Source organism: Anopheles marshallii, chromosome 2 (assembly GCF_943734725.1).
Source record: "Anopheles marshallii chromosome 2, idAnoMarsDA_429_01, whole genome shotgun sequence".
Lineage (NCBI taxonomy): Eukaryota > Metazoa > Arthropoda > Insecta > Diptera > Culicidae > Anopheles > Anopheles marshallii.
The window spans coordinates 27,874,350-27,886,990 of record NC_071326.1 but is presented as its reverse complement, the minus strand read 5'-3'; the positions used below and the strand labels follow the sequence as shown (position 1 = coordinate 27,886,990).

At 46.4% G+C, this 12,641-nt stretch overlaps 1 protein-coding gene across 1 annotated transcript in view; it reads left to right on the top strand.

Annotated features, from left to right (window-relative positions):
* Nucleotides 1-2,624: 2,624 nt before the first annotated feature.
* The window catches only part of LOC128717802 (coiled-coil domain-containing protein lobo), a 131,654-nt gene continuing 121,637 nt past the window's right edge, over nucleotides 2,625-12,641 (top strand). Inside the window, exon 1 of the mRNA XM_053811478.1 lies at nucleotides 2,625-2,788. Within this exon, the coding sequence (XP_053667453.1) occupies nucleotides 2,625-2,788 (164 nt within the window). The remainder of the gene's footprint in view (nucleotides 2,789-12,641) is intronic.

The window sequence follows — 12,641 nt, the reverse complement described above, 5'->3', positions numbered from 1 at the left end:
CGATTGTCGATGGCAAAAGGAGGAACAGCGCTGTTGGGGTGGGAAGGGCTTTAGAGAATGAGAACTCGCACCCAACCCTTAGGATGTGTGTAGTGTCCATCTCGTGCTCGACTTCTTCGTCGCCGGGTTGTGTGAGTATCGGAAACCGACGTGGTGTCCGAGTTTTCGATCGACGTTAAAGGTTTTCGGGTGGCTGTGAGAGAGAGAGCCAGAATGAGAGAATGAGAGAGAGAGAGACACACAGAGAGGGGGAAGGTAGAAAAAGAGAGGAAGAGAGTGGTGGAGAAAAAAGCGATGCGAATGTCCGTTTTCGGCGGTGGATGTCGATGTCGTTTTGGGCGAAACGGATGTGTTTGTGTGATTTGGGGCTGGAAGGGACGGGTATCGGGGAGTGGGGAGGGATGGGGAGTGTTTAGGGTTTTGAGAAATTGTGTGTTCTCGTGGCTGACGCTAAGTAACGCTAGCGGCAATGCGAGACCCGAACGTACGCGGCAGGTGCTTTAGCTATTTTCCTACCAAACCGTCCATCCGACAATGAAGAAGAAAGTGAAGGTAGATGGTAGGGGAGGGGAGGGGGGAGGATTGGGGGGTGAGGGAGGATTTTTTGGATCGTGACTGAGAGGGGTGGAAAATGGAAAGCATCAATGAAGCCAAGACCAGGTGCGAGAGAGATGTGAGATTTTGCGCGAAAATTTCCACACTTTTCCACCGAAGGTGAACTACCCTTGCCCGGGTTTCGTAGAAAGAGATGGGCGGAGAAAAACGGAACCTTTTCTTGGCGACCGTCTAAACACGGTCCGGCACAGTGCTTGAACGTCCCTGCAGGACATTCATATCCTCTCCACCCCTTTCCTTCCCCCACACCCCCCTCTCCCACTCCTCGCCATAAGGGGGGATACCGAGATTATAGATTTTCGAAATACCATCTACCACATGGCGCGCAAGGACGACGGAGGCACGGACCGGGACAAACTCATTTTAAATATTGCGTTTCGTCCTCGCTGCACACGTACACAGCGGTTTCGTCCGTGCCGATGTGTGTGGGTGGCGGGTCTTCGCGGTATGCGTACGTGGGTATATGTGTACGAAAATGGATCTCAATCTTGGCCACGCGTGGAATGGGAGACGGAAACTCGTGCGCCTGGGCCTTCTTGTGCTGACCGGACTGACCGGCCCCGTCGAGGGGTGACCGGGGTTGGTTTTTCTCGTTTGCCAACCCTTGCGCCCGATGGGACGGTTAGCATGAAGGGGTAGGTCTTTTTTCCTACCCGCCATCATCTCTCTTACTCGCTTTTCTCTCTCGCTCTTTTCTAGAAATCCCGAGACGTACCAAAAGCACCCTAAACACACGAGCGAGCTTATTTACCATCTTTTTAACCCACTCGTCTTTTACTTTTGCCATCTGGACGACCCGGTGCGATAGGGTGCAGGACAATGCGGGGGAGGTTAGTTTTCAGTTCCGATGGTGTACATAGATATTGCGCGATATACCCGTCATGCGTGTGCGAGTGGTGCGTACGGGTCGTCCGAGATGGACGCACTCTTTTCTGCGTGTGCGGTTACGCTCGACGATGGCCACGGGGGAGCGTGGGGGACGGTGGGGGCAACGGTACGGGATAGCCATTGCCACGGGTAACCGTGTACCGTCTTGCAGATTTTCTTCCAGAACAACACGAGTATCCCTACCTGCCCGGTACTTTCTCCACGCTTACTCGTCCGTTGGCAGTTCCGGGCTGGCTGGTGGATGCATTTTGGGATATGCGAGATGCGTATGGGGATATTTCATCGACTTCCGTGCTTCGGTGCTTCCTCCCCCGGTTGACGTTGCCGTCCAGCCTAAGAGCTGCTTTGTTCCGTACGTGGACAACACCGTGCGGGTTTTAGCAAAGCAAGATTTGCAAGGAACGGACGACTAACGATGACCAAGATATTCTGAGCCAATGCTGCTCGGATCTAGGGTACCTTATGCACCGGCCACCGGCCAGAACGTCGTCGAATCTTTCGGTTACAGCTCGGAGGATTTATGTTTTCGCTCCGTTCGGTCCAGTCCAGTGGCTATCATTTCCGGCTTACCAGCACTGGATTTGGTGTGTGCACGGTTCGAACGTATCGCAGCGGACGTGTGCGGTAGCAGTGGACAATCCTTTTTGCATTATTTGAATGAATCGATAATATCTCAGGAGAAAGGTTGTGCTTGATTGGCACCGAGATGGCTACTGCGTACCCCAGTGGGAAGTTATTTGGAAGGTAGTTTTTGAACGGTGTTAATTTAATTGTATGAGATTGTTTCGTTAAAATAATGCTATTTTTGATGAATTGGATAAATTGCCCACACGCGATTCGAAGTGCATATCCACTCGCTCTTTGTGTTGGTTGTTACCATCTACATTTAACCAAACGGTTCCTCGCTTACGGAGCTACTCAAATCACCGTTCCTGCTTCCGCTTCTTTTGTACATGACATGTAGCCGATTTTCCGGAGGTGGATAGTGGGTGTTCGGTTCATCTTTTGCATTCTGGCAAAAGAACGACCAGAGCCCAGCGAGAATCCAATTCATCTTGGATCGATGTGGCACCGGCGGTTGGGGCCAGGACCAGGATGAGGATGAACAAAAAACTAAGAACATGTACCATCAACCATCCGGACCCATCGACGTCGTCATCGTCGCCATCGTCGAGGAAGATGTGCTCGTCGACTATCTCGTCCCGCTCGAGAAGGATATTAGCATACAGCAGCGTCCGGTTTGGACAGTGGAGTTCCACTCCAACACCGAACATTTGGCGAAGAAGTAGGCCCGGAAACGTAGAAACGGCCCTGCGAAACGCGGGGGATGAGGATTGTAAGGATATGGACATCCCGTTGCTAGGCAAGCCGGTTCAGTATATACATACGCAAGCACACACACACACGCACGCATGGTTCGCTCTGCATATCCTTTGCGCTTCCCTGTCACCAAGGGTGTGAGATGACGACGCTCAGCATCTTTTCTTTCGCATCCTTCGACGCGATGCGCCGGTCAGAGCGAGGAACAAGCAGGCCAGCTCGGCCACACATTCGCTTTATGTATGGTGCTTTCTTTGCTGCATTTAATCCTCGGCCACCTTCACAATCACCCGGGGTTTGGTTGCAAAAACGCAACCCCGTCCATCTTTTGCTCCGTCACATTCGTCGGGCGCCGTTTGCGTTTGCTGGCCCGGACGTACGACGCGCAAGCATTTGCAGTTAGGTTTAACTTGAGTTGGTTCCCTGTTTTTTTTTTTTTTCTTCTTGTGCCCGACTCGCAACCGGTCAATGTGTGTGCAAGAATTTCTCACATACTTGTGCAAATAAATTTCCTTTCACTGCAGCACGGTGTGGCAGTCTTTCGGTGTAGGGATTGGTCATACCCTAGTGCGCCTACCTGCTATCATACCTCTTGTTCTACGAACACAAACAAATGAGTTTCGAATATATTACGGAACAGGGATTTTAATGCAACCGGCGTATACTTTCGCCGAGCATACACACGGATCGCGAAGATTTTTCTCCCGTCCCGTGGTGTGTGTTGTCAGCGTTTCGCTCAAACAGGGAAGCGTCTAGGGCGGTTTGTGGAAAAAAGGTTTTCTGGTCAGTCAGCCCAAGGAAGAGGATCCGCATCAGTCGTGCGTTACCAAGGATGCATTAATTTGAGAAATAGACATTTTTCTTTCCGAAATTGGTGACGTTCTGCTTTTTTTGGGTTGGTTTTGCCGAAGAATGCGGTAGGGGAAGATTGATACTCGTTCATTTGTAGAAAGCCACAGCATTCTATTTATTGGCAAATAAAAGTCATATGCTTAGCGAGAAAGCGTATCCCTAAAAAGGGGGTTTTGGTGACCTCTGAGTAAAATTGAACAGAACTAAATTTTTTCTTTCAAGAAGAACGGCTAAGCAGTATTGTCATGAAAGTTTGACATATTAACTAGCGACATTCGTATTATGTGATAATATAATTTGCGATAAGTTTATTCCATGCTTAACATAACCATATGCACACCCGGTTTGTTTTTTTTTTTTAATTTACTTTAAATCCTTAAGAGGATCCGTTGGTATTGCAATTTTAGAATTTAATAAAATAAAATGGTATACATTGGGGCGGGCTGGTGGTGTATTTGTAGCGACGCTAAGACACGACAGGACTGGTCCAAAATCCCATTCGGACCAATTTTTCGTATTTTCACAATAATTATAAATAGTTGAAAAAATATGAAAAGACGTAAAATTACATTTGAATCAAGTTATTCTGACATTGATGTTATCTATCCCATAAGAGTAACTAAAGTGAAGCTGTTAAATTGTAAACAACTGATATACATATAGTTATGTTAAGTACTGTATTATCTACATCAAACTAAACATAGTTTATTAAATAATCAAGATAATGATCCGGTTAGTTTACTTTGTGTTTTAGATTTAATTTATTGTTAACGGTTGAAAGTGTATTGTTTCGAAAAGTTTGTGGCCTATCGTTGTTAAAATATATTAAATCCCCGCGGGTGAAAGAACACCGCAAGCTGGACGAACACTTTTTCCGAGGAAATCGTGATGTACGGCGCGTGTGTGGGGTTAATTTTCGATTTTCCGCGCTGCGGTACAGTCTGCGTGACAGCCAAGCAGCGAGAATTGAACTGGGAATGTGCGAAGGCGGTACGGCACACACAGGGAACCGTAAATCGATGCCGCAAAGAAAACGAAAATCGCTTTAGCGAGGGTGGGAAATCGCGACAGAATCACCAAGCTCTGGGCTATTCGTACCGGACGGCAAGCAAGGATGCTGTAGAAAGTTTGCCTTTTGCGAGGGAATCGAAACGGCAGACATGAGTGAACCTTGACAAACATGACAGGATGTTCGGTCCAGCGGGTGAGTTTGTGTATGTGTGTATACATGGGTTACACGGATGTGAGTGTATGGCAGCGGTGGGCATTCGGCTCCTTTCGCTACCAGCCCGAGACGCACCGGGATTGCTGGTTTTCATGTCTTTTCCCTACTTCCCTTAGCTCACACAGACACCCACACTCACGCACGTACACCAGCGGACTATCGCGAGATTTGGCGCGCCCGCATCCCCTTCCGTCACATTTTAAGGATGTCTCTTTCTTTGAATGGTCAGCGTTTCGTAAAATTCACCCATCCTTTGTGTGGGGCCACTACATTCTGCGCCACTGACATGTGTTCCTGCGAAGAGCAGGAGGAAACGAAAAAAAAACAATCACACTCACACGCACAGAAAGGCATGCACGGTGGGAAGGATTCGCGAACAGAAGGGTCCTTCCGAGACCCGTGGCCCGGGTGCAGTGATTAAACGAACGAACGCGAACGTACGCAGCGATAAAGCGAAGAAAACAAACCAACCCAGGTAGATGGGAGGATTACAAAACACAGGGATGAAACCCCTGGCGACGGCTCACCGATACCACCACACGGACGGGGCCGAAACGTTAAGAAGACGGCGAAACACAACGGTGTGTGGTGGGCGTAGAATGGAAAATTTTTCGCGACAGGCGATCAACACCACACCGCCAGCAAACATATCCCTTTTTGTTTCGTGTCATTCTTTTCCTGGAACCGGCCCGTTGTCTTATTCCTTGTTTCCCGCCAATTGCGTGTGTTTGTGTGTCTGGATATGGCGATTTTTTTGTTGTTTGGTGCCCTCCAGGCAAGGACCGTTTCTGCCGGGGCTAGGTACTCATTCATTTGGCTGCAGGAAAGGATATGACCGTGCGGGAATGGTTCCACAGAAGAGATTTTAAGACAGCGGACAGGCTTACTTTCGGGGATGATTGTTGGGCGGTAAACATTTCACCTCGTCCTTTTCTTCATTTGTGCATTCCTTACTATCCGTCCCTAACATGGCAGCAGTGTAGAAGGCGAAACACTTTAACTCGCAGAAACGCGAAAGGATTTCATTTTCCTTTTTTTTGGCAAAGCGACATACTCGTAAGGGATAGCTCGCTGCGTAAGAAGACCCCACAGGACTTTAGGAAATGAGAATAAAAAATACCGCACGGTAGAAGAAGCGAGCTTGAACAATGTGTGCAATTTTCGCCAAAAAAGAACGAACCCAACTGAGTTGGCGGCTGCGTTGCAGTTTAGCCAGCTTCCAACCCCCGGGGTGAGATGGGGTGAGAGATGGATTGGAAAGAAGGCAAATGAGGGGGGAACATATTTTGGCCACCCCGATTTCGCCAAGTTGTTGACTTTTTGGATGTTTTAACCTGCAGATGAACAAAGACCAAAGGGCTCTTGCGCTAAACGGATGCTTTTTCAGCGAAAGAAAGCGACGAGGCATCGCACTGCGTTTTTTTCCTTGTTTCCTTGGCAAAACTATCCATTTGGTGTAAAACCAGTACACAGTTTCGTTGGCCGACGGCATTTGTTGGCCGGTGTGCCCATACCTTGCCGAGTCCATTCGAACGGGCGAAAAACAATCTTCTCTGGATGCGAAGATTACACGTGTTCGTGGAAGTGAACGCAACGAAAAAAAAGCATTCCAATACATTCGAACGGGTCGAGCCCTCATTTAAAGGACACCATCGAAGAAAACGGAAAATGGTGAGGAAATTGAACGCAGAAAAAAAATTACGTTTCATACCGACGGACGGCTCACGCGGACGTTTACTGTCACGTTCGGTTTTGCTATTTTTTTTTCGTTGCCACCCTACATGCCTACTGCGAGAAGTCCCCTTAACTTCTTCGCCCTGCGAAAGACGATGGATGGTAGTTTTTCTACTCGCTGTTTCGATGGCCGGCCAAGTTTGTCCCTTCGCGATAAGGTCCGCACGCCTAATGTCCGGTACTGGGACGTGGGTTTTGCGCTCGGGTGTGCAGGATACGGAATATTGATGATTTTCTCTTTGAACGCTAGGTCGCATTTTCCCAATTTATCGATGGTTATGGAAACGTGCAGAGTGTGCATTAGGCGCTGGGTAGGACGAACAGCACTGCAAAGAGCAGTTCTCGATATATTATTTCAGTTCGATGTAGGCTCATTGAGCTTATCGTCGATTGGTAAAAGCCGTCAGTAACTGTTGAGTTGTGCCTCTGATGAGGGGATATTTTATTTTTGTTTTGAAATATCTTATAAACTATTTTGTTTTGTGTCACCTTTTATTACTAAAGTCTTTTGTTGGTGGAATCTTTTTTTTTGGTCTGAAAAGGATTCTGAAAACCACAGGACATTCATTCATAAATTTTAATTTAAACCTTCTTCAATCTTCAAATCTTTGGGTTTTTAAAGAAATGCTTAGCAATTAAGCGAAATAGATTTTATCAGTTAGAGGTATAAAGAATGTGTCATTAAGAATTTGAAGTAAGCAGGAATCCAGAAAACGTGAATCGTCGTGGTTTGCTTTAAACGTACTGATTAGTTTTACTGTAGACCAGACTAGACCAGCCCTTGAATAATTTTGTGCAGCAGAATTGTAATCAATGATAACTATTTTTTGAGAAATTATCAATAGAGTCTTTCACATCTTAAATGTCAGCCTAGGTGTCAATTAAAGACATCGACTTGAAGATGCATTATTCTTTATCCGTAACAACTTGCCGTTTAGTATTGTGGTTAATGTCTACAAACAAGTCCAAAAGGACTATATGGGCTGGGTTGTACGGTGTCATTCTCATGCTATTACCAGCCCACTTGAGCCCAGACGAGTCTTACCCGCAGTACAGCAGTGAGTTCAGCTCACAGAGCTCGTCATTGTAACGAATCCTCCAATGTCTTTCCACACATACCAAGCCAAAATCCATCTGAGAATTTTCCTGAGGTTGGCATCCAGCACTCCAGCGCGTATCTCAACATCGAAGTGCGCTCACCTATCTGCACATCACTCCTGTGTAAGTTAAGACTTGTTAGCATGGCCGCTGGTGGCGTCACCATCAATTGAGTTTTTGTCTCAATATCTCCAACTGCAACTGAGATTTTCCTCCATTTGCCCGATCCTCTGATCCTCGTAGGAGAGCCTTAAACCTACGATGTCTATGTCATCGGCGTATGCCAAGATCTGGATTAACTTATTGAAGATGGTCCCGGAAATTTCCAGCTCCGAGTCGCGGATAGCCTTCTCTAGTGCTAGGTTGAAGAACAGACAAGCTAGCTCGGATTTTTGACACATCCTCTTTGTGGTAGAAAATGGCCCTGAGAATTTTCCATCCACCATAAACTGGTATGAAGGAGTGCAGCTAGTGCTACGCCATCTTCTCCAAGAGCTTTCGCATGGTGAAGATCAGTGGTTGATTTTTCGTTTCGGAATCTCCTCTGATAGTTTCCAACTACCTTTTCAACGAATGGGATTGGGAATACCTTTCAACGACTCAATCTGGAGAGTGACCTCATTTTACTGTAGGGTAGTAGTCTAGAATTACTTATCTAAGAATATCTAAGAATCTAATAGTCCTACGTCTTAGTATACGAGAGTTCAAGTACAAAATTGGTATTTCCAAGCTTGAACTACAGACCATCAAAATTCAACATAGATTTAATTAACGTGTCCTTATACGCATGTCTTTCACGTATGATTGTGTTAATCACGACGTCTAGAAGCAGCCATTAGTTTAAAATGAAAAGAAGTAAATGTTGCTCTGCGTTTTATTGCAAGTTATTCTCACACCTCACGAGCTGATATTTCATGAAAGTTCCTTTAAGCAAGCAGTAATCCCGCAACAAGCAAAACCGTTAAAGTATAAAATCGGCAACGTGTAAATTTTTGCATGTTGCATCTGTATCTTCATTCCGTCGCTTCCGGCAGGTAAATGTTTGCGAGCTCTTACCTCCCGAGGGAAGTGCGTCCTCCAAAATCTGCCCTCCGCCATCGGTGACCATTTTTGTTTGGCAGATTTTCGGGAAAATGTGCCCCGTCAGCGCGAGTGAACCGCGTGTTGGCGCACCGGTGGCCAGAGCAGCGACTCATGTTTCGCGTCCCGCTCTTGCTAGCGCGATGCTGGCAGTTTGGGTGTTCCGTTTTCCGTACGTGCCGTTTCGCAGATCTGCGGGGTTCTCGTTCCACGAAACTACCTCCGCCCGTACGCGATTAGCTGAGAGGTTTCTTATGACCCTCGATGTCCCGGTGCCGGCGCGGGTGTTAATAGGCCGTGAGTCTGCGAAATTGTTGGCCTATTCCTCTTGCGTTTGTCCTTCTGCGGGCCTTTGTGCCCCTTAAGGGATGGAGGAAGGATGCAGCCGAACCATTATGCTGCTTGGGCTCTCTTGCACCGCTGCACACCGTTTTCTACCCCGCGTTCACAACCTTACCTGCTGAACGTTCGTCTCCTGGTGCGAGGGACGTGACATTGCTTTTGCTCACGGGTGGTTGGTGTTGGTGGGCCATAAAAATGCATTGCACCATTGCACCGCGGGATCACGGAAGGTGTTGGCTGGTGGAAGCGAGAGAGAAGGCGACGAAGAGAGAGGGAGAGAGGGTTATAGTTGAGAAGGAGCGTTTCTACCTACGGGCAAACTTCTGAGAATTGCATTCCAGGCCGCCGAAATCGCTTTCGTCGCATGTATTTCGCCGTCGTGTTGCGCCTCAAAATCCCCCGGGGTGGTGGTGATGAACCCGAGGCGAGTCCCTTTTTTTTGGTGGGCAATTGGCTTGGGCCTCGGGGGAAAGAAACCAGCAAAGGATCGATACGCGACCAATAGGCGTCCCTTTTAGACGGTCTTCCTGGCATCCCGCGCTTGAAAGGCTTCGACTGTGTGGATGCGGGATGGCGAAACACCGGCCCAGCTACACCTTCGCTGATACGGAAACTCGAAACCATTCCTGTTTGCTACTCGCTCCTTGTCCGTCCTGGGTACTCTGTCCCGCCGCGGTCCCGTCCCCTGGGTTTGGTGCAGCATAATTTTTGGCGATATTTCACGCACCCATTGCAGCAAATACGCGGCCTCTCTTTCTTGTGGAGGGCCCGCACGCAGTCCTTTTTCCGATCCTCTTCGATGTCCCTTTTCGCCAGATCGTTTGTCTTCCGGTTATTCGGGACGACTCTACATTTGTATGTGTGTGCTGAATCGCGTTGCAATCATGTACCTGAGTACTGAAGAAGCAAAAGGTTTTTTTTTGCAATTGAACCTGCGGCAGCTCCGCTAAGACGACTTCAGTAAAGTGGCGTACGTTTTGTGAAAAAATGTTATTATGCGAGGAGTATTCAAGGAATAGGACAACCACGCCAACGTCTACAACCAAACATGCGAGCGTGCAAAATGATTTTGCCTGAATATTCGCGCCCAAATCCCGAAGCGATTACGGTTTGCAGCGAGAAAAGATTTTTTTTTTTGTTTTGTAGGTTGGTCGTTTTTTTTTTGTTGGTTATGTGGGTTCATTGGCGAAGGTCTTCTAGGGTATTTGCTTTCACCAATAATTAGCTTTTCGCCCTTGTTGGTTGGTTGGTATTCTACGGAACATTTTTAAGGTTCTGGAAGATAATCTGAAGGGGCTGACGCATCTCGTACGAAAGCGTAAAAAATTGTGTTCGGAGTGGCTGAAGATTACGAAAACAGAATATTTTCCTTACATAATGGTGCATTCATCTATTTTACTTCTGTCCTTGAATGTTAAGCTTTCATTAGATCTCTGTAAATATTTAAAAACCGAAATGAGATGAATCGTTGAATAAGAAACATCAGAACAACGATCCTTTTGTAACCATTATACCGACTCATGAAAAGCATCATAACTGAGTTTACAACATGAGCTGAGTAATGATTTTACTTAACCGTTTACTGTTGGATCTGTTGTATAAACCCATAGTGACATCTGAATATGTGTTATGGTATTATGAAACAGTTTGTGTGTGTGTGTGGACTAAAAAAGATACATCGAGATAACAAAACAAAAACTATTGAGCTCTTCTAACCGAGGAAGCCGCTCTAGAAAATAAGGTACTTTTAATAAATATTGAGATATCATATCATTCTCACTGTTGTTTAGTATAATTTAGCCTGACGTTGAGTTCAATTGGGCGCTAATGATGATCGACTTAAGCCTGGGGGTAAAGCTCATGTAATGGAGATGACTACAGATGTTCACGGGAAGATTCGAGACAGTGGCTTTCCAACTCATCTACAAGCTCTTTTCAAGCTTTTATACCTCATATTGTTGAATAATTTGATACCCACGCTAATCCAAATTTTCTTGGAGTATTGCAGTGGGAACGTGGATTACTACACAACGTGTGACAAAAATTAGTGACTATAGGACAAAAACTGATGCCCACTGTCAAACACTGATGGCTACTAGACTAAATTTAGCGGCAACGACTGTATTTTTTATTCTGGACAGCCGGAGCTACAACTTGCTCCGGCATACAGCATACAGACTCATAGAATAAAACCATACTAATAGGCGTAAAAATATCACCGCGAGGGGTTTTGCATTGTTTGCAAGATTGAACGATTCGCAAGGAGGAGTAATGTGACAAAAATCCGCTGATGCTGTGAAAAAACACGTTACTTTTCTTACCAGAGCAAAATATGAGTGTGTAGTCTAGATAGGGGTGTCTGAAAAACGTGAAAGCCATCGCAACGACTTGACATCTGTCAAAATGTCGTGCTGTCGTGATTGTCAACTTCTATTAAATGATTGTAAGAAATTTGTGTATGTAGAAAATGAACCTTATTAGATTTTTGTACATTTTACACCTCTTTTAATCAAGGTTAAAGGGAATGTAGTGGAGTTTTAAAATAATAGTATTCATTTTTCCATCATGACTATCTTGCTACCTATCCGCGTATGTCTACCAAACACTCTACCACCGTGCTTTTAAACGATCGGCTCTAAACAACTAATGCTGCCACCGCTAATGAGTTCCACCTGGTTACGGTCAGTGGCCCCTAGCATATAAGAGCCTCCCCCCCCCTAGCCCCGCACCCCACCCACAATGTCAGTTTTTCCAACTTTTCTGGAACGATAATTGACGCGAATAGTCAGGAGATTAAGCGGCTTCGATTATTTGCAATTAGTCAATTATGAGCCCGATAGAAGCCCGCTTTGCACTGCAGGGGTTGTGCCACAGTGATCAAGCAAATGTCCTTTTAATCAAAAAATTCTACTGCTACGCCCGCTGTCGGTGTTTATAAAGACAGGCGCAAAAAAATCCATCATCCTGTTCCTGTTTGGTCTCGCTTTGGCGGAGAAAAAAAACCTAAACGTATAGGAAGACTGGAAGAGTAAAGAGAGCTCTCCCGTAATAGCGCTGCCGGTTTGTTTGTATGCTGCATATCTGGCTGCAAAAAAAAAAGATAGTAAAAGGATGGGAAATGGAACAACGTCAAACTTACCAAACCCCTACACTTCGTTTCCCTGTGCCCTTCCACCCCTTCTCGATGCACCCGAAGTAAACCCCATTACGTTTGCTCTTTGTTGCAGCGTCGATCAAACGTATCCGTTTTCGAGGATTTTTTTTTCTCCACCACCGTTTGTGCTTGTGGTTGTGCCCATCTCTCCGGTGCACACATATTCGATTTATGGATGCGTTTCCAATGCTTTGTTGTTGTTGCAGTGTGTATGTTCACGGTGCGGCGCAAACCAACTGCACCGGATTCGGCGACATCGACGGACGATCGAGAATGAGCGTTGGGCTGGCGGATGGAGAGAGAGAGAAAAAAAGAAATCCTTTTTGCCGCTTT